Raw genomic sequence first — 22,836 nt, 5'->3', positions numbered from 1 at the left:
AACTCTGCATTCCCCCTGTCCTTTGTCATTCAACAAATCCATATCAAACAAAATCGTATCACTGAGAAATTGCCTTCAGACATCAGAAACAGAGAAAAAGTGCTGTCAGTCATGTAAACTTGTAATTTCAAATTTTCTTCTGTTTTGAGTAGTATAATATTTTTCAGTAATGACTCAGCAACTTAAGTAGAGGAAGAGGTGGCAAAAAAGAATGTAGAAATGAATAAGTACAGGATAACAGTTTACAAACTTGTAAATTCTTGTAATATGTTTTGATCCACTTCTAAGTCCAGTTATTACCAAATGACATCAAACAAGCAAATCCATTCTGACAGCAAGAGAACAGACATTTTAGAAGGGGTAAGAAAACTATCCCAGTAAGACATACACCAAGAACACCCAAGCAAAACAGGAAGCCTAAGCTAGAAGAATGAAATTGAATTAAGGTAAGACAGATTGCGCAAGATTAGCAGGTTAAAAAAATAGAAAAATATCACTCCTTCCTTTTTTTTTTTTTTTACTACTTTCCAACTTGCCAGTCTTGAATCTTTAGATTTAGGTTTTTGTAGTTCAGTCATTTAGTTTTGTACTCCTCACCATATTTTTCTCCTCCCCATTTAATGTTCAGCCTCCATCCTGCACTGTTACTATGACCATGATAATGGTAAGGATAGATTTTTTATTATGACCATGATAATGGTAAGGATAGATCAATTCCCTCCTTCCCATCTCTTGTGTCATGGATTGCCACAGAAAAATACAAGCTGCAGGTTGAACAAGCTTTTTTTATGTTTCAAGCAGAAGACATGATTTGCCTTATCTTCCAGCCCTGTCATTTCAGTAAGTGCATACATGTTGCCATTGATTCCTTATTCATTACTTTAAACCAAGGATTTACTACATTTTCCATTCTCTTCTGTATTAAGGGAGCCTGGGCAGGGGGCGGGGAGGAAGTCTGAAAAAACTTTGCTACCTTTGGGCTCTTCAATAACATACTACAGAGCAAGACCACCAGCTGAGCTGAGGAATAGGCAGTGGGCCATCCAACGCTTCCCTGACTGCCGTGCACCACTAGCAGCTGAATTCTTACTCGTGCACTTTATATGCAGTGATTTCATTGCACATTCACTTGATGTCATTTCTGCTCACAGCCAAGTATCAGAGAGCTACGCTGTAAGGAAGCAAGGAACACATTGTCTGCTGTAGCACAATGGTATCATTTACAATGTTTCTGAAGGACAGAGAACAGGCAAGTAAATATGATAGGACTGTGTTGGAGTGGGTGGAAATCTTTGTCCTATTATAATCGAAAACAGCTCCAGAAGTAGGATGCAGCCCTAGAGGTTCAGCATGAGAGGTCAACTGCTTAGAAAAATCTAAAACCAGGCCAAAGACATAACTGCAATTAATCTTACAGAGAAGTGACAGAATATGCGGAAGAAATTCTAGAGGACTGGTACGTACTGCAGTCCTTGAGTAGAGTGAACTGGAGGTCCCTGTGCAAACCAGAGAGATTAAGACTGTCATTGCTGCCTTTCTATCACAAAGCAGCACCTTTCACAAAAATCTGTTACTGGCCATGTGGCACAGCAGAAGAAACAAATGCAATCACCAGGTCCTCAGAGGTCCTAGGTTATATACCTACATGAGTGACAGCAATTTTTTTCTGACATTCCTGATGAACAAAGTTTTATATGAAGGCATACCTCCTCAGTAAAGCAGAAAAGATGCTTTAAAAAAAGTTAGCTTTATTGCTGCAAACTATGATTTCTTCAAATTGCAGAGTTTCTCAGTTTTAGGTAAAACACACAAGAAAAAACAAAAACTTGTCTTGGTAATGTTCTGAGAAATAAAGAGCCCAGGAGAACATGTGTTGTAAGAAGAACACATTTTCTGTGGATTTTCAGGAAAAGATACATTGCTTTTTTTACCCTCTGAAGTGATACACTATGAAAATATGAATTTGTATGCACACCTGTCAATTTTAAACATTTTTATGAAAAAAATATGGAGAAATACAGTACATTTACTAGTATACAGAAAATAAAGAAAACAGACTGCCTTTCTTATGGGGCCAGACAAAAAATGTGAAGTTATCAGAAAAGACTTTAAAATATCTTCTGCTTTGCAGCTGTTCATATTACCAACCAACAGCAAAATAAATTTATATGTATGCAATGACCATAAGTGGATAGAATATTAAAGAGAGGTAAAATTTCTTTACTTCACACCACATTTTTTGTGCAGCTCTGAAACTAATAAGAATTACAAAGACTATAGGGTGAGAAAAGAAAGAAGTTGGAAAGGGAATTACAGATACATGCTCAGACGAAATATGAAAGTAGCTATGAATGTCAATTAACTGGGGAGATGCAAGGAGGATACTCTACATGGCAGGTGAATACAAAAGATTTTTGTAGCAATAGTGGAAAGACTGTTGAGGAACAGAGCAGAGTCACATGCAGGCAGAGAAAAGATGTGACTCATGAAACATGGATGAAAAAAATGCATGGCTCCTGAAATAAGTGAAAGTGCAGCAGAACTATCTTAGACTAGCTTCTTGTAAATAGGAGGTGGTCAGAAGGAGTTTACACTTGCTGTGAATAGATAGAACCTTTTAGTTAAAGACATTCAATAATCACAACGTGAAGATTTGAATTGGCATGATGTTGAGGCAGCAGAATAAATTAGCACCACTAAATACATTTGCAAATAAGATGAGGAAGGAAAACAAGGGCAAACAATAACATAACATGTATGCATCATGAAAGCAAAAGCAAGGAAAAGAATGAGTTTATGTTTTCTAGCTGTTTTCACGTTCTAATTACTTCTAAAAAATATGAAAGAATTTAATATATTTACTTTTCAAAACAGGCTGTTGGAGCAAAAGAAATGCTGGCTTCAATATATAGACAGACAAGTGGTAATGGGACTAAGAACAATGATAAACAATGAAGCAGGAAAATGAGAAAACTAAAATAGTCTTATGAGCTTCCATGGAAAAAAGCGGTATTAGTAAAAAATGGCTGGCAACAGAGAAGTGAAACTATGACATGAGGAAATAGCATTGTTTGCACAGTGTTAGGCTACAGTCAGTCCCGAAAGCGGGACAATTACGTCACAGCTTGTTGTATTAGTTCAGAGAATGTGTAGGGGATCAACAAGGGAAAAAAAAAAAAACAAAACAGGCCTTTATTAGCAAAAACAAGAATGTTAACTGCATGATGGAAAGCAATTTCCACAACATAGCTAATGCAAAACCTACACTGGAAATAGCAAAGGGGAAAACTGGAGCTTGGGCAAGTCATAGGAGAGTACGTAAGGGAGGACGCACTTTAGGCAAGTGGGAAGACTCAGGGAACTAAGTTGTTGGCAGCACCAGTAATATAAAGAAGTGGGGTGAGGACCTGGCAAGATAGAGAAGGGTAAGGAGAGAAAATACTTTCTCAAAAAAAACCAAACAAAAAATAAGGTAAAAATGCACAGGTTATCAAAAAGAATAGGAAAGTTAAAAAATATTATGGAAATAAGATGGGAAAGATCATATGGTTGGAGAAGTTATTATTACAGATTAAAGAGCTGCTATGAAATTCTTTGTACCTGGGATGGGGGAGGAATAGAAAGGCAAATTAGATAGGTGGCAAAGGGAATTAATAGTATGGAATAGGGAGTGAGGATTTACCAGTACCTTTGGAAATGAGGGAAGAGTAGAAATTAGATATTGCAGCCCGGAGGGCATCCCTGTAGAATACCTGATGAGATATATAAATAAGAGTGTACTCACTTGAGAATCATAGTCATGGTTTCTTTTCTGTCTTTCCCTTGGAAAGGTAGAGTACCAGTGAGCATTTCAAACTGTATAGAGTAAAACTTTCATCAATTACATTACCTGGACAAAATCTAATTTTTGACAAAACTACTTAGCATCTTAACCTTCCAAAATTCATGCATGTTAACAACCAAGTCTGTGCAAAACAACTTCTCATTGTACAGTTTAAATTACTATGAACATCAAGCAGCCTTTGCCATTTTGAAAGCTGCAAAATATTTTCCTGTAGATACCTTGCATTACATGCTTTTATCTGAACAATTTAGACTATCATGTTCTGTGTTTCATTTCTGCCTAAAAAAGTTTATTCTTCGAAGACTTGATCTATACAACTGTATTTTAGTTTTCAAGAGGGTGGGGGGTAGGGAAAAAGATTCCCCTTTCAAAAGTTAGTGGCGATTTCTCCTCATGCAGAGATATTTAAAAAGTTCAAAATTTTTAAAAGTGGCATGTACATAGCCTTTATTGGAAAGGGGAAAAAGGTTAGTTGATTGACAAAGACATGCATGATGAAAAGTGGTTACTGTATGCATACAGTGGAAATAAAGCCTGAAGGAACACGTAAGAGCTACACAGTACGTGCATGCACATTCTACAGTGCCTGGTAGTAGGCAACAGACACTGTTAAAATACTGATTTGTTCTGAAAGTGACTGAGTAAAAATAGATAAATATGAAGGCACATCTGTTGGGCTGCAGTATACTGCAGGGATATCAGATCTAAGTGAGGTGCTGAAAGCAGTCTGGCAGCAGTCATGGCAGTGAACACTGAGGCAGGAATTCTGGTTTTTGGTTTAAGAATTGGAAAACAATTTAGTTTAATGAAATTTCATGGCATGGACTTAATGCCATCAGAATAAAAATAATTATACAGGAACCCTCTGAACAGCTTATACAAATTTAAGTTATCCTGAACATAGGGAATCCTCTATTTCTCTTTTCTTGTATGACCCAAACATACAGCCTTCTAAGCATTAAAAATGTACACGGATAACTTGAGTGAATAATATGTGACAGTAGTAATTTTAGATCTACAATAAGAGCATGAACTTGCACTAACGGCATTCTATAAAACCCCGTTTTATTAAAATAAAATTTTAAATTTCTTAATACCCTATACTCAGAGAATAAAAGCTGCCAACTTTTTACTACTGCTAGATAGTTTTTACTCTAGATTTTTTTTGCATATATTTAAAATTTTAAATTTAATATAATGGCAACATGAAAAAACTCTAACTTTAACACTTAAGATAATTAGATGTTAGGAACATGTGAAGCATAAGCCAAAACTATAAAAATTCACCTTTTGTTTGTTTATAGTTCAGAATGATCTTCAAATTGCACTTGCAAAAAACTTTCCTAAAGGTAAATTTGTAGTGCTGCATGTTCTACTTATGCTTGCTTTAAATAAAACGTTTCTTCAGCAAGCTCTTGGTTTGTCACAAGCTTATACACCTGTATTAACAACTCAGCGTATGTGTTCTTTGTCCTCCTGCAAAATACTATATTCCAACATCAACAGGCCAACGGTACTTTAAGAATAAGCCAACATTAGCCTTCTCTAGTTATCTTTTATTCAGCAGGAGAGTACCCCAACAAATACATAATGCTTCTGAAAACTTTGAGTGTTTTTAGACATCTGACACCCCTTAAAACAGTCACTGTTTTTAAAGGACAAATTGGAATGGTTTAAACATACTTAGTGTCTAGCAGCAGGAGAAAAGAGGCCAAATGATTTGCTTTCTAGTCTCCATTGCTATGCTAAAACTTCTGTTCCATCTAGATACTGCAGACTCATAGCACACCAACAACCACTTGAAGTCTCAATCAACACAGATTCTAATTAATCATGATTTAAGAGTGGATACATACAGATTGTCTATGAAAATTACCATGCAAACTAGAAATGCAAGCAACAAAAATATGTCTTAGAGAAACTGCACTGTATTCCATATACTGATTTAGAGAATTTGCTTTTTAAGGCCATATTTTTGTACTCAAAATAGAAGCCAAAGTGTTTAAAATGCAGTGCACTCAGACTGTAAAAGCTACACCAGTCACGTCTAACATCTTTCAGCAATTTTCAATTTTACCATACGCACTTAAGCACAGAATTATGTTTTCCAGCTTTATAAAGTAAAGCTGAAGTTTAATTACGTTTGCATTATCAACAACAAATATTCTGCAACTACACTGTGATTACCTTTTAATTTACTCTGCTCTTAGTGATAAAACTGTGCAGTTGTGAGGGGATGCATGTGTGCTTGTCTGGATATTTTACTTATCAGTTGCTACTTTTACATAGTCAGTTTTCAGATCACAACAGCATTCTAGATGATTAAAAGGTGATAGGATGACTTATTTTCAGACACAAGAGTCCTCCTACTACAAAGCGTACACGTTAGTTATACTGTTACAGTCATATGTAGCAGAAGCAGTAAGAAACAAAAACATTTCCTTTCAAAAATACAATTATTTAATCTTTGTGTCAAAAATGCACACAAAGATTATAAAATGTTAGAAGCCATTCATCACTCCTAAAATACCAAACATGATCTATTTTTTTTCCAAAGCTGTACTTGATACACACATTATTCCCCCTGACTCTGCAACTTCACAGCAGTTAACTCCTTGCAGAAACACCATAAACAACTAAGCGACTATATCCTGTATCAGCTCAGTGTCATTTAGACTATTTGGATGTGCAAAAGCAACAACGGTCGTTATTCCACTAAGCTGTAATTACACTGGAGACTAATTTAGACAGTTATCACTGATTTTTTTCCACTTGAGAATAAATTCAGATTTAAAATTTGGATCTAAATTTCTTCCCCATCTAGGAAGAGACAGTATTTTTCCTGTATACTTTTTTTATTCCTATTAGTCTCCATAACATTCAGACTACAATAAATGCGTAATATTTCAATTCAATGATAACAAAAATATAGCGTGTTGTTGGTGCTGATATGAAACCTAGTCCATGTTCTTGATCCAAACTCTGTGGTATAGTTATTAATTTCATATAATTTAGACTTTTTTTGGTAGTTAGAATTCATTTCAAGCTCACCTTACAGTTTAATGTTTCATTTGTTTCACCAAACCTTGCAAAGCACAGTTTTGCTATTATTTACATTTACCAGAAACCTACCATTAAAACACCAAAAGACCACCAGTCTGCACTCTGTGTATGGCCTCGTCTATTAACAACTTCTGGTGCCATATATTCCACTGTTCCACAGAAAGAGTAGGCTTTTTTTTCGTGATCAATTGACTCCTTACTTAAGCCAAAATCTGGAAGAAAAAAAAATGAACAGTTCTAAATGTATTTTTTTTTAAAAACACTCATGGTTAATACTTTCACCATAATGTGAAATGTGATGCTTATGCCATTTGTATATACACCCAAATACACATACAGGAATTACAGAATTCTCCCCCCCTCCCCACATTATCACAGGTTCAGATATACTTGTAAAGCATATATCTTATTTATATATTTAATTTATTTCAAACTAATTACATTATTTGTTTCACAGCAGAACTACCTACCAGTTAAAATTACTTATTTTACTGTATTGCTTTACTGAAAAAAAAGGAAAACGCAAAGATTTTATTATGAACAGAAAAGAGCTGGTGTTACAATTTTTCTCTTTATTCACCTGTCAATTTGATATGTCCTTCCTCATCAAGTAGGATGCTAGAAAACAATAAAAAGAACAAAATAAGCTTATTAAGATATCTTTTAACTGTTGTTTCAGACAACAATGACAAAATTTAGGAATATACAGAACAGCATACACGAAGACAAGCAGAGTTGACTATGCATGAAAATGAGTCATTAGGAGGAGATACTTCGAAATGACACATTTTCCTTTCCTTCAATTCTTTCTTTTGAAAAGGTTATGAAACATAATCAGCATATCAGAGTGTTATTTAACTATTTGGTTAAATTCAGCATGGTATGTAGTAACATTTATCTTGAGTTTTCAGTTTTGGTCATCTGCAGCACATGTCATTAACACAACTATTAAGAACGGAGATGTAGTTCTATTTCTCTTAAACTGAGTGAGAGATGTTCTACAATGTATGTTTGCATATGTACACAAAATGGGTATTCATTTGTAAATTACCCTTTCAAAGGGTGTTGACCACTTCAAATAACATTGAGTAATAAATATTCTCCTGTTGTACCCAAGGACAGGACCCACAGGCCCTATACTTAGAGCAGGCCTTGTGCTTCTGCCTGTTGATTTCAGTCACAAAAAAGGCCACCTCCTCTGAGACGCCAACTATCCTTAATTACCACTGAATATAATCACAGTTCAAAGCATGCAAAGTATTCAAGAACTGCACTCTGTAACACCACCTACACAGCACACTTAGCTCCTCCAGCTTCTCCTGTGGGGAGCTGCGTTTCATCCTGAGGATGAGACATGACCCAGGCACACGCTGCTTGTCCATTTCCCCTGCCCTTCCCTCTTCCTCCTTGCAGTTTTCATGGTGGGAAACAGCCCGACAAAATAGACACAGCCTGTGAGAGTTACCACTATCTCATCCATAACTTGCAAGTAATTTCAACCTTTGATAGGTTTTTTTAATCAGATACACCCAAGGCTTAAACCCAAAGCTTTCCAATAGGTATAGACACATACAATGTAAAAAGGGAAAAAAACCCAACAAACTACATTTGAGGCAGTAGCTATTTTGTCTTCTGACAACTACTGTTTCGCTCTCTTCCTCTTGGAAGTCAATGTTAACAAACTAACTAAAGTTCTCTCACTTTGCTTTTTAAAGATCTTTTTCCACTTGGTAAGCTTCTTTTTTCCCCTCACTTCAGAACTACTTAACAGAACACTCTCAAAGTTTAAACGTAATTCATTCCCTGTTCATCTGCAAGTGCAACCCCATGCCAAAAGCCTCCAAACTTCTGATTTGAGCATGAATCTCTCCCTTCTTGTCAGTCAGGGCTAACTATTTAAGTTTGTCTCATTTCTCCAGGAGATGCACAAAAGAACAAGCTATCTTAATTCAAGTTCCACCTAACAGCCAGGTTCTGTGATACTTGTTACTCATTTTTGCTCTTTTCTGCTAATACTTTACATGAGACAGTTATCTCACACAGACTTTTCAGGTTCTCCATACAGCCATAACAGAGAAGTGGGATCACCAATGACATCAAGACTTCAGAGTTATAGATTTCCTAGCAATGAGGCAGAGTATGTTAACTATCTGATCAAGCATAACAAAGGAGATGCATTATATTGTCACTTAGATTCCTCTCCGGATAGAGAGTAACACTACAGGCATACATTTATATTTGAAAGGTTCAAACGCTCCAGATGATAGCACTGACATTTTCTTCTTTACATCTTCTAAAACTAAAAATATTACTGGAGGAAAGATGAACAGGAGACAAAATTCAGTCATTTGAATGAAGTATGGATGACTAACATTGAGACACAACACCATACCAGATCTGTAACTTCAAGCTTATTTTAAGTTTTCAGTGTAATTATGTGATTGTCAATACGTTAAATAAAGCCTGTGATCTACTATTTTCATATTTTAGTTGAAAATTTAAACTCCTTTCTGCTCTTACTGCAGTAGGTTTTAAAAATCAGCATTGGAAAATATGTTTGCTGTTAGGCTTTCAGATGCAAAGATACAACATTCAACTGTAACTTTGTATCATGTATTTCTTCTAAGTTTATCTCTAGTCCAGAAATTCTACAGCAATGACAGAAACAAAAGGCCAAGACGACCTCTTCTCCATTGTACACCCTAAAACACCTGGAAAATGAGAGGCAGGAATACTTCAGTATACTCTTTACCTAAAGTAACACAGATTATACTACCTGGCACATCACTCTGAAACTAGATGTTCATGTTTGAGTGGAAATGAAATCCAATCTTTTAAATTAAACTAGTCCACAAGCTTCCCCCACCTCCCTTCCTGTTCAGTTTATATAGTAAATTACTGAAGCTTAAGAGCTTGAAAGAGAAGTGTGTAGGTAGAAGTGCTATACAACTCAAATTAATGCACTGCATTTGCCACAGAGGAGTCTTACTTTTCTGGTTTTAGGTCCCGGTATATTATTCCAAGACTATGTAGATGGTCTAACGCAAGTGCTAATTCTGCCAGGTAAAATTTAACATCGTCTTCTGTGAACATCACCTGAAAAAGCAAAATGATGTGTTTTACATGTAAAGTCTGTAAAGCTTACACCAGCACCAACTAAACAACAGTAACAGTGGTTTTGTAGAATGGTTCTTCAAAATACTTGAATTCATTTCTATACAAAACCCTAGAAATTCAAGTTTCTTGGTTAGACAAAATCTAGGATTTTAAAATCAATACTATTTCACAGTACATACTTGAAAAATAACTTCCAAAGCCAATATCATTATTTTTTCTGCAAGACTGGGGTTATTTACTTCTGATTCTTCAAGAGAACAGACACACACATTGTGGTGAAACTGAAAAATTTTGGGAAGCGTTTAAAGAATGTGACTACCTCTCTATTGGATGTGACCATTTCATTTCCAAATACAAACGGACTAAAGAAGTCCAAATGCCTGAATTTCGTCTACGAAGTCAGAGAGACAAGAAAAGCGTACACATCTTGGTTTTGAGGAGATTATCTCCAAGCACTACGAGAAAGAAGTTACAGTAGTGGGAAAAACCCCAAGTGCAGCCTGAGATGTAACTGCAGAAAAGGTAGATCTAAGAGTAAACTAAGGCAATAGCCTAATGTAAGAGCACAGCTAAGATCTCAGATAGCAATCCCACATTTTGTTAGGAAGATAAACTAATCCCTGTTTACATTCAATGTAAAACATGTCTCAATTATATCAACAGCTGTCGTGATCCACTGACAGAAAACATTACAATGAAACTTTGAGAATTTAGAAAAAAATAAAAATCCTGCATGATTTGATTCTACCTCAGTTACTACTCTAAGCCTTTTTTCTTTTAAGAATTTAAGACTAACATCTTTAGATACAGCATCTGAAAAAAACCCACAGCAATGGGGAGCACAGATGAACATTATTTTAAGCAAGAGTTAAGAATGAAGAATACCATGTATTTTCCCCTTAGTAGTTTGAAGGGAGAAGGCGATATCAAAGCCTATACAAAGGTTGCTGCTGATGTTACTTCTACAAAAGAGCCAATATTTAGTACAGACACATTCAAGAAGGGAAATATCTATAAGAAACATTTAAAAGCTCAAATAATGAAAGATCCCATGAGGATGACAATACACCCACACTATGTTCTTTAAAAATATCGCATGGAATTCATCTCTCCTAACCGTAAACATCTGCAGTGTAGACATCTAGCTCTGAATTAACCACTTCTCCCTCTGTAGTCAGTGGGGAAAAAGCAGGAACTTTCAGGCTGGAGGTAATCTGATTTATTTTAAAATCATGTGCATTGATATGAGGATGACATTAATGGCATCCAGCATGCCCATTTCGCTCCATCAGTTATGATCAATTAGCTTAGATTCAGGTACCTATAATGAATATTTCTTATCTAGCCATATTAAATCTTTTAAAATTTGAGTGGCTCAAAATGAAAAAGTCATTGGCAGGAAAGAAATATACATTCTTTCTTGGGAATCAAGAAAGAACTAAGGATTTTAAGAAAAAAGTATCTCAATTTTAGAGTACTACTGACTTTCTACTCATCATTGGCAAAACAAACTAAAGGAAACAACTTTAAACAGATGGCTTCACTGAATTAAATGTATTAACTTATGTGGCCAGCACAGAAATGATGATATATCTACACCCAAAGTGCACTGCATTCTTCTCTCCTCTTCATAACCACATAGCTTTGTAGTGGTGACCCAACCTTTCTCACATAACTCTGTAGCAAGGGAAAATGGAAGGCAGCTAAAATTACAAGTTCTGGCTACCAGATATGCATTGGATATATTTATATCTCTATCCTATTATATATTTATTGGAAGTTTTTGCACGAGTGATGCAAAAAAAAAAATCTGTTAAAATTAATGCTAACATTTCCTCTAAGAGTTATAATCAAATGAATTTGAGGTAATTGAACTTTTCGAAGTTGTTATTTCACATATTTACACAGAGGGATCACCCGCATGACAAAGGCAAAGTGTTCACGTCTGGAAAATTACTAATGTAAGTGAAACAATTATTGCTTTTTTATATTTATAAGTAATGTAAAGTTGTGTTTATATGTAAATCAAAAAATGTGACACCAAATTCTGGATATTAAAACCAGACACAAATCAGTTGAATACAACTACTTTATATAAATCCATGCTGAGACTCAACTGTAAACATGGTAGCAATAGGAGAAGAAAATTTTGCAAGGTGTAACAAGCAGCACAGAAAGACTGCTTGTCTAAACCTTTTTTCAGAAACAATGCAGATTACCAACAGCATTTTCATGAAGTGACTACTTTGTGCAAAAAATCCAAGCAAATCAAAAACCTAGCTGGCTAAAAATAATCAAAATTCTATTCAATGAAAACCGAATTTAAGAAGTAAACTCTCCTAATATAGGCAATTTATAGTGAAATTTTATCAACAGAAAATTTTCAAATTAAAAAAGTTTACCTCTTTGGATAAACGTGTAAACAAGTCTCCTCCCCTGAGAAAGTCCAAAATAAGATATAGCTTCCCTTCTGTTTGAAAAGCTGAAAAGATTAAAGAAATTAAACATAATCTAATTTTACCCATGATCAGACAAATAGCATACCCAATAATTCACCTTTATTTTCATAATCAAAATAAATTATTCTTTTCTCCTTTGTGGAAAAATTTATTTAAATAAAGTAACAGTTGCTCTATCATGGACCAAATAGCTCTCATGCCATGTGAAAGCAAAACAAGTCACCAAAGGAATTTCTAATAAAATAAACTACACTTAGGCTAGTCAGCATTTCATTCCAGATTTTGGAAGTAAAAAGCCTGGATTTAAAGGGCAATTTAGTAACTAAAGCATGTATTCTAAAACCTCTGGAAACTCAGCTTAACAGGGAGATCTCGTCACGCTTTTGCAAACTAGACAAGTAAAATAGTGAAAGCTGCATTATTTAAGCCACATCAGAGAGTGATAGAGATCTGAGGTTTGAAGTATAGGAAAAACTGGATCCTAAAAGAAAAACATAACTAAAAAAAGGAAAAAAAAAGAAAAAGAATTACAGAAACTACTCTCTATCTTTTTTTCAGTTTACTTTCTGCATGACATGTTAAGAGTACTGATTTCCTCCACATGAATGATTTTATGGCTGTCCATACTAGTAAAATTAAAAGGCATATTCCCACCAATTATGATACAACTGTAAATAGTGCCATTGCACATGTTTTCTATAGAGTAAATAAAGCAAAGATAAGAAATAATTAAGAGAAGTGAATGACATATACAAAAGATGAGAGGTTTTAGAAAAGAACAGCTAGGCATAAATAGATAACTGCTTTTTAATAAAGCAAAGGGCTACAAGACTCTCAGTCCTATAAGGATATAACACTGTGCATATGCTTAACTTTGTATGAGAAGGAGCAAGTCTTTGCACAATCAGGTTTTAGATATCACACTAATATTCTATGATTCTCTGAACCACAAATTAAGTACTAAGTACTATCTTGACAGGCAACCATTTTTACGATGTAAAAATGAATTTTTCTGCAACTCACCATAATGTAACTTGACAATGAAAGGATGGTTAACTTCTACTAGAATATCACGTTCCATTTTTGTCCGAACCCGATCTCGAACTACAACAGACATGAGCAAGATTAAAAAAAAAAAACCAAAAAACAAGTAAGAAGAATTTACATTGTGAATCAGTATTTCTCCTACGTTTCCTGATGTACTTCACATTGTAACCCACAGTATTACGATTGTCTGCAGGTCACTACACAGAGGAGACCTGAGACAGAATTATTTTCACAGTGCAGTTTTCTGAAAAATCTCTTTACACATTTCAATTTGCTTTGTTTTCTGCTATTGGCAAAATCTGACACTGAGTAAATAAATTTAACAAAAGCACAAGAGGAAACATAGCTACCCTTCAGTCTGCCCTATACTTAGTTAACCTTTTAAACAGCAGAGCGAAACTGCCACAGCTATGTATAGAAAACATAGGCATTTCCTCTACTGTTTAATTCTCCCTACTTTTCAAGTTATAGCAAAACAAACTTATGAATACAGTTATACTATCATAAAGATGCTTATATTGGTTTACCTCAAATAACTTGTACTATTAAGTACCTTCACAATTTGGAAGGTAATTTTTTAAAAATTTCCTTTCTTTATTATGAACTAAAGATAAAAAGAATATCCATTCAATGTAGCATGTACTTCAGACAATCTTTTTGATTTTAAAAAGGTTTACTGAGAGTAAACGTGTGCATGGAGGAGTATATCAGACATCAGCAGCAGTTACTGCTCAATCTGCCTGTGCTATCCCGCTGTGGTGGCTCAGAATGGGACACAGACCTGCTCCTATGCCACCATAGATTAAACTAACTGAGGACCATGTACAGATGCCCTGGATATGGGGCTGGTAAATCCATGGAGACAGACAGGATGGTCAGCTGAGCATGGCACCTGCTTCAGCTGTCCTAGGCAACTCCCTGCCACTCCAGTCAGTGCCTGGTTCCCATCCAAAGCTCCAAATCTGCCAGGACACAGACAAAATTCAAAACTGTTACAGATGAGAGCTAGCAAAAGTGGTTTAAGATGTCGCATTTCTCCTTCTTTCCCTTATTCTACATTTTGTTACTGCCCTTTCCCAAATGTTACAGCTTCCTGAAGGAAGCACCCCAGAGCAATCAAGTCCAGTCCAAAGTTTAAGTTGCTGGCATTCCTTGTGCAGTTAACAAGCCAGAGTTCCAGATATTAAAACATAAGGCAGGAAAAAAATGTCAAGAAGTGTAAGTTTCTTTTAGATGTTTAGCTATCTTTTTCCAGAAGTAGGCACTTACAATAATACAGGTACTTGTGAAATAAATTATACAGATACACTTTCATAAATGAATAAAGCTATAAAGTTCCCATTTCCCTGCGTAACAGAGTCCTAAAAATGGAAGCATATGAAGTAAGTGCTCACCAAACACAGAGCAAACAACACATTTGAATTTTGACCTTTACATCTAAAGTAATGAAAATGTCACAAGATAGTTGCGCCATTTCACTGTTCCAAGCGTTCATGTGAATTACAAAATTGAAATTCAGAATATTCTTTTTTTAGGCAGATTCAGTTGAGAAAAAAAATTCAAGACTTTCAAGTGCCTACAACTATGCAACAGTCACACGGATAACAAGCCTTATTTCTGAAAGGCTAAAGAAAGTCTGGATTTACAAGATCTCAACCAAAAAAAAGTATAAGGAACTGAGCTCATTTCAGACATTAGTATTAGCCCTTAAAAAAAATTCTTATTTTTGTTGACTATGGTTTCCATGTGTGTACTGCTGGAGGTACTGATTTTTCTTAATACATTTGATGCCAGGCTCTCTAGCAATGATTTGGCCCTGTTTCTCTCTCTCCCCCCATCATAAAGGGGCACTGAAAGATGATACCTTCTATCAGGGTGTATTAATAAACTAGTCTCCACACCAAAGTTATATACGTATATTCCTGGATTTGCTCTGAACAATAAAGGTTGGACTGTGTAGTCATATCAACGTGTTCTGGCTAATGCAGTTGCATTCCTGTGAAAATATTCTCTCTAAATTTGATTTACGAATCATGCACACCGCTTTTCGTTAAGAAGCGGTCTTAAAGGGCATTTTAATCTTTAGTTTTAGAACATAAAAGTAACTTTATGAAATAGATTTGAAAGAGCTAAAGAACCTTAGACAAATCAAGTAACACAGTCTGTATTATTTGAAATTACATTAGATCTCAAAATATGCTGCAGTTATGGAAAACAACAGTTAATTTCATACTAAGATTTCAACAGTAACCTTTGTTTGCTTGCAACTCCATTCTTCCTAGAACATGAATCACAACCAAAAGACACTCAAAAGCATCTGAAAATTCAGATACAGTGTTGAAAAGTACGGTGTCCTCCTGCTAGTGTCACCTTTCTGGTGAAACCTTTTGCATCCTTGAATTCTTAGTGCCCACGAGTCTCCTTTTCCAACCAAAGGTCAAGCTTCCAATTTCAGTATTTATCAGCCTCTGCCATCTGTAGCAAAACTAAATCCGCAGCTTGGACTGTAATTTTTACACGTAAGGTTAAACCACAATCAAAAGGTGATGGAGAGAAGCCCTCAAACATCTTAAAAAAGCAACTGCGGAATGACCTTTGACTCCAGTTCTGAGCTATTAACAGGCTGGAGAATGAAAGGCTATTAAGGATATCGAAGTACCTTAAATGAGTGGAAATCAATTTCAAAATAATAGGAAGTAAGTAATGAGAAGGGCACGTGCCACAAGACACAGAGGAATCAAAATATAGGAAACTGTTCAAACACACACTCTTTGTAATAGTTTTAGGTGAAAGCGATATATAATGAGATTTATGACATAGATATTCAGCACTGGATCTTAAGCAGAAAAAATTTCAGGTTTAACATTTTAGCAAAAGTTCACAATTCAGTAAGAGTTTTTGTTCCTTCCATCATTCTATGAACATTTTCAGATGAAACCGTAGGTTAAAATTTCAAGTTGCTGTAATAATCAATAACGCAGGTGAGGTACTATAAGTTGTTGGAACTATCCCAAAATTATCATTGCAATTTCAGTGCAGTTACAAATTAGAAGAACTACAGACATATTACACAATGGCATAAAGCAACTAATACACATTCTGGTTAAGTCATTAGTGTGATAGATCGCTTTCATTTTAATCTACATTAAAAAAATACATTATTTCTTTTTTCTTAAGGAATTCTCCAGGACAGAATTGAGATTGTTCAGGTTTGAACTTTGTACTGATATGATTCAAGATCAAAAACACCCAGGAAAGAAACAAAACACATTTTAAAGCTCATTTTTGCTCAAATAACTTAGATGATTAACTTCAGATTTCATCTAATATATCCAACAACCAGAAAAAGTGCCAAAAGTTTTGGGGAAAAGGTACTGTATACTGCTTTTTAAAGAAAGAGTTAGAACTCCTGTGCTTGGAACTTTTAGGAAAAAAAAAAAAAAGGCTGATACAATGCACTTTTAAATATCATGACCTAAATATAAACCGAGCAACAGGAATTAACTGTATCCTTGGTGATACACAGTAAATGCAAAAAGGAAGGCTATTAAGTTTCAAACAGCAGCTCAGGAGCAAGTCAGGTGGCAGATGTAACACAACTACTCTATTAAACCACCATCACCGAATGAACTTAGCATGGAGAGGAACCTACTCTCCCCTATAACTATCAATATAGTACTGTTTACTTAATTCTTCTGGGTTCAGAATACAAGGCAGTGTATTCTGCTATTTGTTGTTTGATAGAAGAAAGGTCTAAAATACAATCTATGGAACAGCATGCATGTAAAGGTTAAGGTTTGGTATAGTGTCCCTGATGTCTTTTTTTTTTCTTTTCTATCTAAACAATGCTTACCTTTCAAGGTGGCCTTTTTCAATACCTTCATTGCATAAAGCTGTCTAGCATCTGATCCTGAGATTTTTTTGACAAGAAAGACCTGCATTGAAAATTAAAAAGAATTCTTAGAAGAATATAAAGGCAAGTCAGATCGATAAGCTTTGCTAAGAAATTCAAGTAGCCAGTAGTATTTCAACATTGTTGTTATTCCTCCCAATACTATTATTAGTTTCTTCAACACTTTTAGATTCTGCAAAGCCAAACAAAAATTTCCTTGCAGTTCCTTCTATTCCTTCATTTCTTAATCTAAAAGGTTCATTCCAGGCAAGCAGTCTGCCACATTAGTTTTGGTTTAACTTAATTTATTTCAGTGAATAAAAGAAAGGATGAATTTGGATTCTTTCAGAAGTTGAGAAAGATTTGAAACACAAAATTCAGCTTTACAATATTAAACTCTAAATATTTTTGTCTTATTAAAACCCATAAGATGGCATAGCAAAAACACTAATAAAATAATTGTTGGATATGAAAATAAATGTGTGTACAAAAGTTGATCCAGAAAACTGTACGAATCAACGCATAATAAAATATTTTTTTAAAAAATAACCTATAAAAATTATAAGAACCAACCTCTTGTGTCACAAAACCATATTTTTTTAATGACATGCTTCTGCTGAGTTTTGCACGTACCAATGAAGTGCAGCCAGCCTCAGTTAAAGTGTGTTTCATGTCCTTCTTTAGTGTAATGGGATTTCTTGAGTGGGATTGTTTTTAATATCCTTAATATAAAAAGAATTCCAGAAGAGCCAAATTTCAGATTTAGAAATGAAGAAAAAAAAATAGATCTGCCACAAGTTTTCTGGTTATTTATGAAAAAGCATAGAGTCATGTTGTTGTATATGAGAATGTTAAATGCGTTATACAAAATCAGTTTTCAGTCTGGTTTTGTATCCAATTCTCACTTACATTAACATCCCTTTGCATTATCCAGAGATTACTAGAACATCACTGAGAGACCTTGTAGAGCATGCAGATTAGTCTTTCTAAAACTGCATGGGAAGTTGTGACATCTTCCAAAATTATTAGAAACAAGGGATTATGGGTTTTCTACTATTAATCCTTTTTGAAAAAAGGCTAAGAAAATTGCGGACCAGATTACCGTTTTTGCAACACTGAGTCAGGTAGGCAGTTGTTTATTTTTGCATTTTCAAAACTTGTCCCACCCAACGGTTGCAGCACTGAATTTAGTAATATCAATAAAATAAGGGAGATTGTTTAAATTATCATTTATTAGCTTACATTTCCTTGCCCCTGAATGATTTACTTCTCCTGATTTGAAGATTTCCAAATAAAAACTTGGGTTATGATTCTGGATGAAATCAAACAATATAGGAAACCACCTTTGGAATCATGTTTCTCGGGGAAGCCTTACTAGTTTGAGTAAAATTTTATAGTTTCTAAACATCTAGTTTTCCAAGCTGAACTGGAACTGCTACTCCCACTGTGTGACTAACAGTAACTTCCTATCACCAAGAGAGAACTAGACCGATCTTTCTAATTTTCCCCCATATCCAAGGTGGATTTGGCATTATATGCTGGAGTTTACCATCACATTCAGAATTGCAATTAAAGCTAAAAATGGATGTAAAGGCTCTGTGGTCTTCTGTTGCATATTCCATTCTGTTTCAGTGATCTGTCTTGCCACATGAAGTTAATGTTTTGCCGCCAACCTGGATATGGACAACTAAAAGTATGAATCATGTACACCTACTGAGATCTCGGCATGGACAGTACTCAATAAATGCCAGAAACATCGAGCCTTTAATAGAGCTACAAATAAATATCAAGGTATGTTTTGTCTTAACCAAATTATGACAGATAATGCCTAGCATGAACACAACTAGGGTGTATCACGTTTACTGCAGTAGCCATTATTGCCTAAAATTTGTTCTTTACCATTACCATCTGCTACAAAATTAAATTCTGCCTATAGCTTCTGTACTGGTGATAATTAGGAAGTTAGCAACTAGGAATACTTATCAAAAAACCCTTTCAACCCTCGCCCCCTCAAACATAGAAGAGTAGTTATAGAAAAATGACATTCCATTTTAACAGTGAATACCTGATTATTTTATATCAAGCCAATTTTTCTATGGATCTTCAAGATCTACATATCATACAAACTGGAAAAAGAATTACTGCTTTAAAAAGATCTACCACAATTACAGTGGCTAGTTAGCACTAATTTAGAAAGCAGTTTTCTCTTGCAACATTACCTTAATGCAAGATTGTGGCTGTTCTAAATATTTCACTCCTACTATTATTCAATGCTATATTCCTGAATAATTGGTTCCATGACAGTTCACTTACTGACCTTTCCAAAGGACCCTTGTCCTAGTACTTTCAGAAGTTCAAACTGTGAAGGGTCTGCTTTCTCATGTCCTTCCTTTACATGATGAGTTATTGCAATTTCTTTGATATTTCCTTCTTCCTGACAGAGGAAAAAAAGAGTGGAATAAGTTTACATTAGTGGTACATCTTCCCCAAATCTTTATAAATTCACAATATATTACAAAGTACTAGGGCCACTGAATCCAATGAACTACATGCTCCCAATTGTAGATAAAAACCACTGGGCAATGCTATTTGCATAATTAAGACACACACAAAAAATTATATCTGTTACAAAAGGAAGTATTTGTTCAGTAACTATGTCGCTTAAACATTTGGGGATGCATCAGAATCTAGACAACACAGTTGACAATAACAAGTCAGTGATTCCCCTGCTTTTGTGCTTAGGCCCATATTGTTTGGTTCATAATCTCGGTTCCAGATTCACAACCCATTAATGGAAACCAATCATCTTAAGGTCTGTCCTCTTAAAGGTCACCTAGAGTGCATCAACTGGACCAGATATCTAAGAAAAGCTCTCCTTTTTAACACATGAATGAGGCCCACTATGCTGCAGCAATGTTAATGCTCACCTTTGTAAGACAGGGCTTCAGCTTCTGCTGTAAGACATTTCCCTGCAACGCGACACACCCTCCACCCTCACTTCAGCAGCCATAAACACTCTACCTGCCACTGGGGAAATTCTGGTGAGGAAAAGAATCTCATTGCCTCTCTTCTCAAGGAAAGTCTATTCTATAAAAGATACCAGTCTGCAGCATTCCTCTCCGGTGAGGAACTAGTCACCAGAAAGCTCTAAAGGGCAGTGGATCTTGTAGGTTTTTTGTGCTCTGCACTTAATTCACTATTTTCTGCACAGAATTTGAAAATCCCCTGAAAAACACCACTCCTTGTCCCACAAAAGGGAAAGCATTTAAGAACTTGTCAGCAACTGTTCAGAAGTAAGTAAAAAACCCTGCATTCTTATCAGTGTCATCTGAAGAACTATCTAGGCATTACATGCAATCCAATTTAAGCAGCACTGACTGTAACTTAACTTACACAACACAAATACACTAACTAGAATTTCAATTTTTTGTGCATTCTCTTCCTATTCCTTCAATGGGCTACAGTGAATAAATAAAGTCTGAGAATACTTTTCCTCTATTTAATGAGGGAGTGTCAGGTCTATAGCACAGAGTCACAGTCTGGTTGAGCTTGGAAGGCACCTCTGGGGGTCATTTGGTCCAACCCCCCCGCTCAAGCAGGGCCACCTACAGCTGGTCGCCCAGAACCATGTCCAGGCAGCTTTTGAATACTTCCAAGGACGGAGACTCCACAACCTCCCTGGGCAACCTGTGCCACAGCTTGATCACCCTCACAGTGGAAAAGGTGATTCTTGATGTTCAGAAGGAACCTCCTGTGTTTCAGTTTGTGCCCGCTGCCTCTGGTCCTGCCACTGGGCACCACTGGAAAGAGCCCGGCTTCGTCCTCTGTGCACCCTCCCTTCAGGCTGGTCAAACATGATTTCACCTTTGTGAATCCATGCTGACTAACCCCAGTTACCTTTTGCTCCTTCAGGTACATGGAAGTGGTTTCCAGGACTAGTTGTTCCATCACCTTCCCAGGGATCAAGGTGTGGCTGACCATCCTGTAGTTCCCTGGGTCCTCCATGTCCTTTTTGAAGGTAGGAGTGATATTTGATTTCCTTCAGTCCTCAAGCACCTCTCCCAGTCACCATGATCATTGGAAGACAAAGAGTGGCCTCGCAATGACATCTGCCAAGTCCCTCAGCACTCATGCGCATCCTATCAAGGCCCATGGACCTTGGACATCCAGTTTGCTTAAGTATTCTCTAACTGACCCTTTTCCAGCAAGGGCATGTCTTCATTGCTCCAAACTTTCCCCTTATCTATATACACCAAAATGTGCACTAATTAATCATAGAATCATAGAATGTCCTGAGTTGGAAGGGACCCGCAAGGATCATCAAGTCCAACTCCTGTCCCTGCACAGGACAGCCCCAAAATTCACACCATGTCTCTGAGGGCGTTGTCCAAGTGCTTCTTGATTATTGTCAGGCTTGGCGCTGTGACTGCCTCCCTGGGGAGCCTGTTCCAGTGCTCCAATTAGTTCTAGTGATGGGGGAGTAGAGGCAGCACTCTAAAGCTGTGCTTCTGCAGCAGTAATTTGTGTATTTTTCAAATATTCAGCAAAATTTATATGCATAAATTATTGCTGAAACTATCCTTTTGCACTTGGTCGTTTCAGTACCATGTGTAAGTGCACAGCAACTGTCCATGCATGTCTATGTGCTCAAACACATGCTTCTGCTAATCACCATTTCTCTTTCAAAAGATTCCAACCAAAGTTGGAAATAAACTGCATGTAAACAAATCCTGAGCATGTATGTGTGGGACAGTGTGTACATATATAAAAAATTCCAGAGTACACTTCGGAATAATGCATAGAACATCCTCGCAACTTTTAAAATCAGGAAGTAAAAAAAAAGTATTTTAATGTAAAGATCTTGGATTTGTCTTGGGTATTCTAAAATTAAAATTACCAATAAGGATAGGTACCAGTTTTCATTTTAAGACAGCCAAAATTTTGCATGCAAGTGCATGTATGCATGCTGTATACTACTCCCAATAAACCTAAACTCCTTTTTCTTTTAAAGGGAAATTGCTACTATTGTTGACACAAGGCTGAATCTTTACAGAGTTTGAAAGAAATATTGATGCCTTCTACTTGTCAAAGGTATTATTTGCTGGTGGACATTTGTGTTTTCATCTTTTAAATTAGTATATAATCAGTTGGATTACATACCACTTAAACCACCCACTGCAGTCTTAGAGAATCCCAGGGGAGGAACAGCACAGTAGAACAGATTGCCAGTACACATTACTTCAGATACTTTGATCCATTTCTGCTTAACTGTTTTATCTATTAACTCCCTGGCAATCTTGGGAAAGTGAAAAATGTGTGAAACAGAACTTCTTCAAACCTTTCAGTTATCTACCCAGATTCAGGGACACAAAGCGATCAGGTCAACACATTGCTTTCAAAGCATCACAAAAATG

General features: G+C 35.9%; 1 protein-coding gene across 2 annotated transcripts in view; it reads right to left on the bottom strand.

Annotated features, from left to right (window-relative positions):
• RPS6KA3 (ribosomal protein S6 kinase A3) overlaps positions 1-22,836 on the bottom strand; it is a 79,965-nt gene that overhangs the window by 22,442 nt on the left and 34,687 nt on the right. For both annotated transcript variants that reach the window (XM_064474391.1, XM_064474399.1), the window contains exons 3-10: positions 19,740-19,856; positions 17,384-17,465; positions 13,507-13,587; positions 12,427-12,506; positions 9,897-10,003; positions 7,488-7,525; positions 6,977-7,119; positions 3,785-3,855 (exon numbers count right to left, since the gene is read on the bottom strand). In XM_064474391.1, coding sequence (XP_064330461.1) covers positions 3,785-3,855; positions 6,977-7,119; positions 7,488-7,525; positions 9,897-10,003; positions 12,427-12,506; positions 13,507-13,587; positions 17,384-17,465; positions 19,740-19,856 — 719 coding nt within the window. The remainder of the gene's footprint in view (positions 1-3,784; positions 3,856-6,976; positions 7,120-7,487; positions 7,526-9,896; positions 10,004-12,426; positions 12,507-13,506; positions 13,588-17,383; positions 17,466-19,739; positions 19,857-22,836) is intronic.

This window comes from Phalacrocorax carbo, chromosome 1 (genome assembly GCF_963921805.1).
Source record: "Phalacrocorax carbo chromosome 1, bPhaCar2.1, whole genome shotgun sequence".
Lineage (NCBI taxonomy): Eukaryota > Metazoa > Chordata > Aves > Suliformes > Phalacrocoracidae > Phalacrocorax > Phalacrocorax carbo.
The sequence above is the reverse complement of the archived record's forward strand: the minus strand, read 5'-3'. Positions and strand labels throughout refer to the sequence as shown.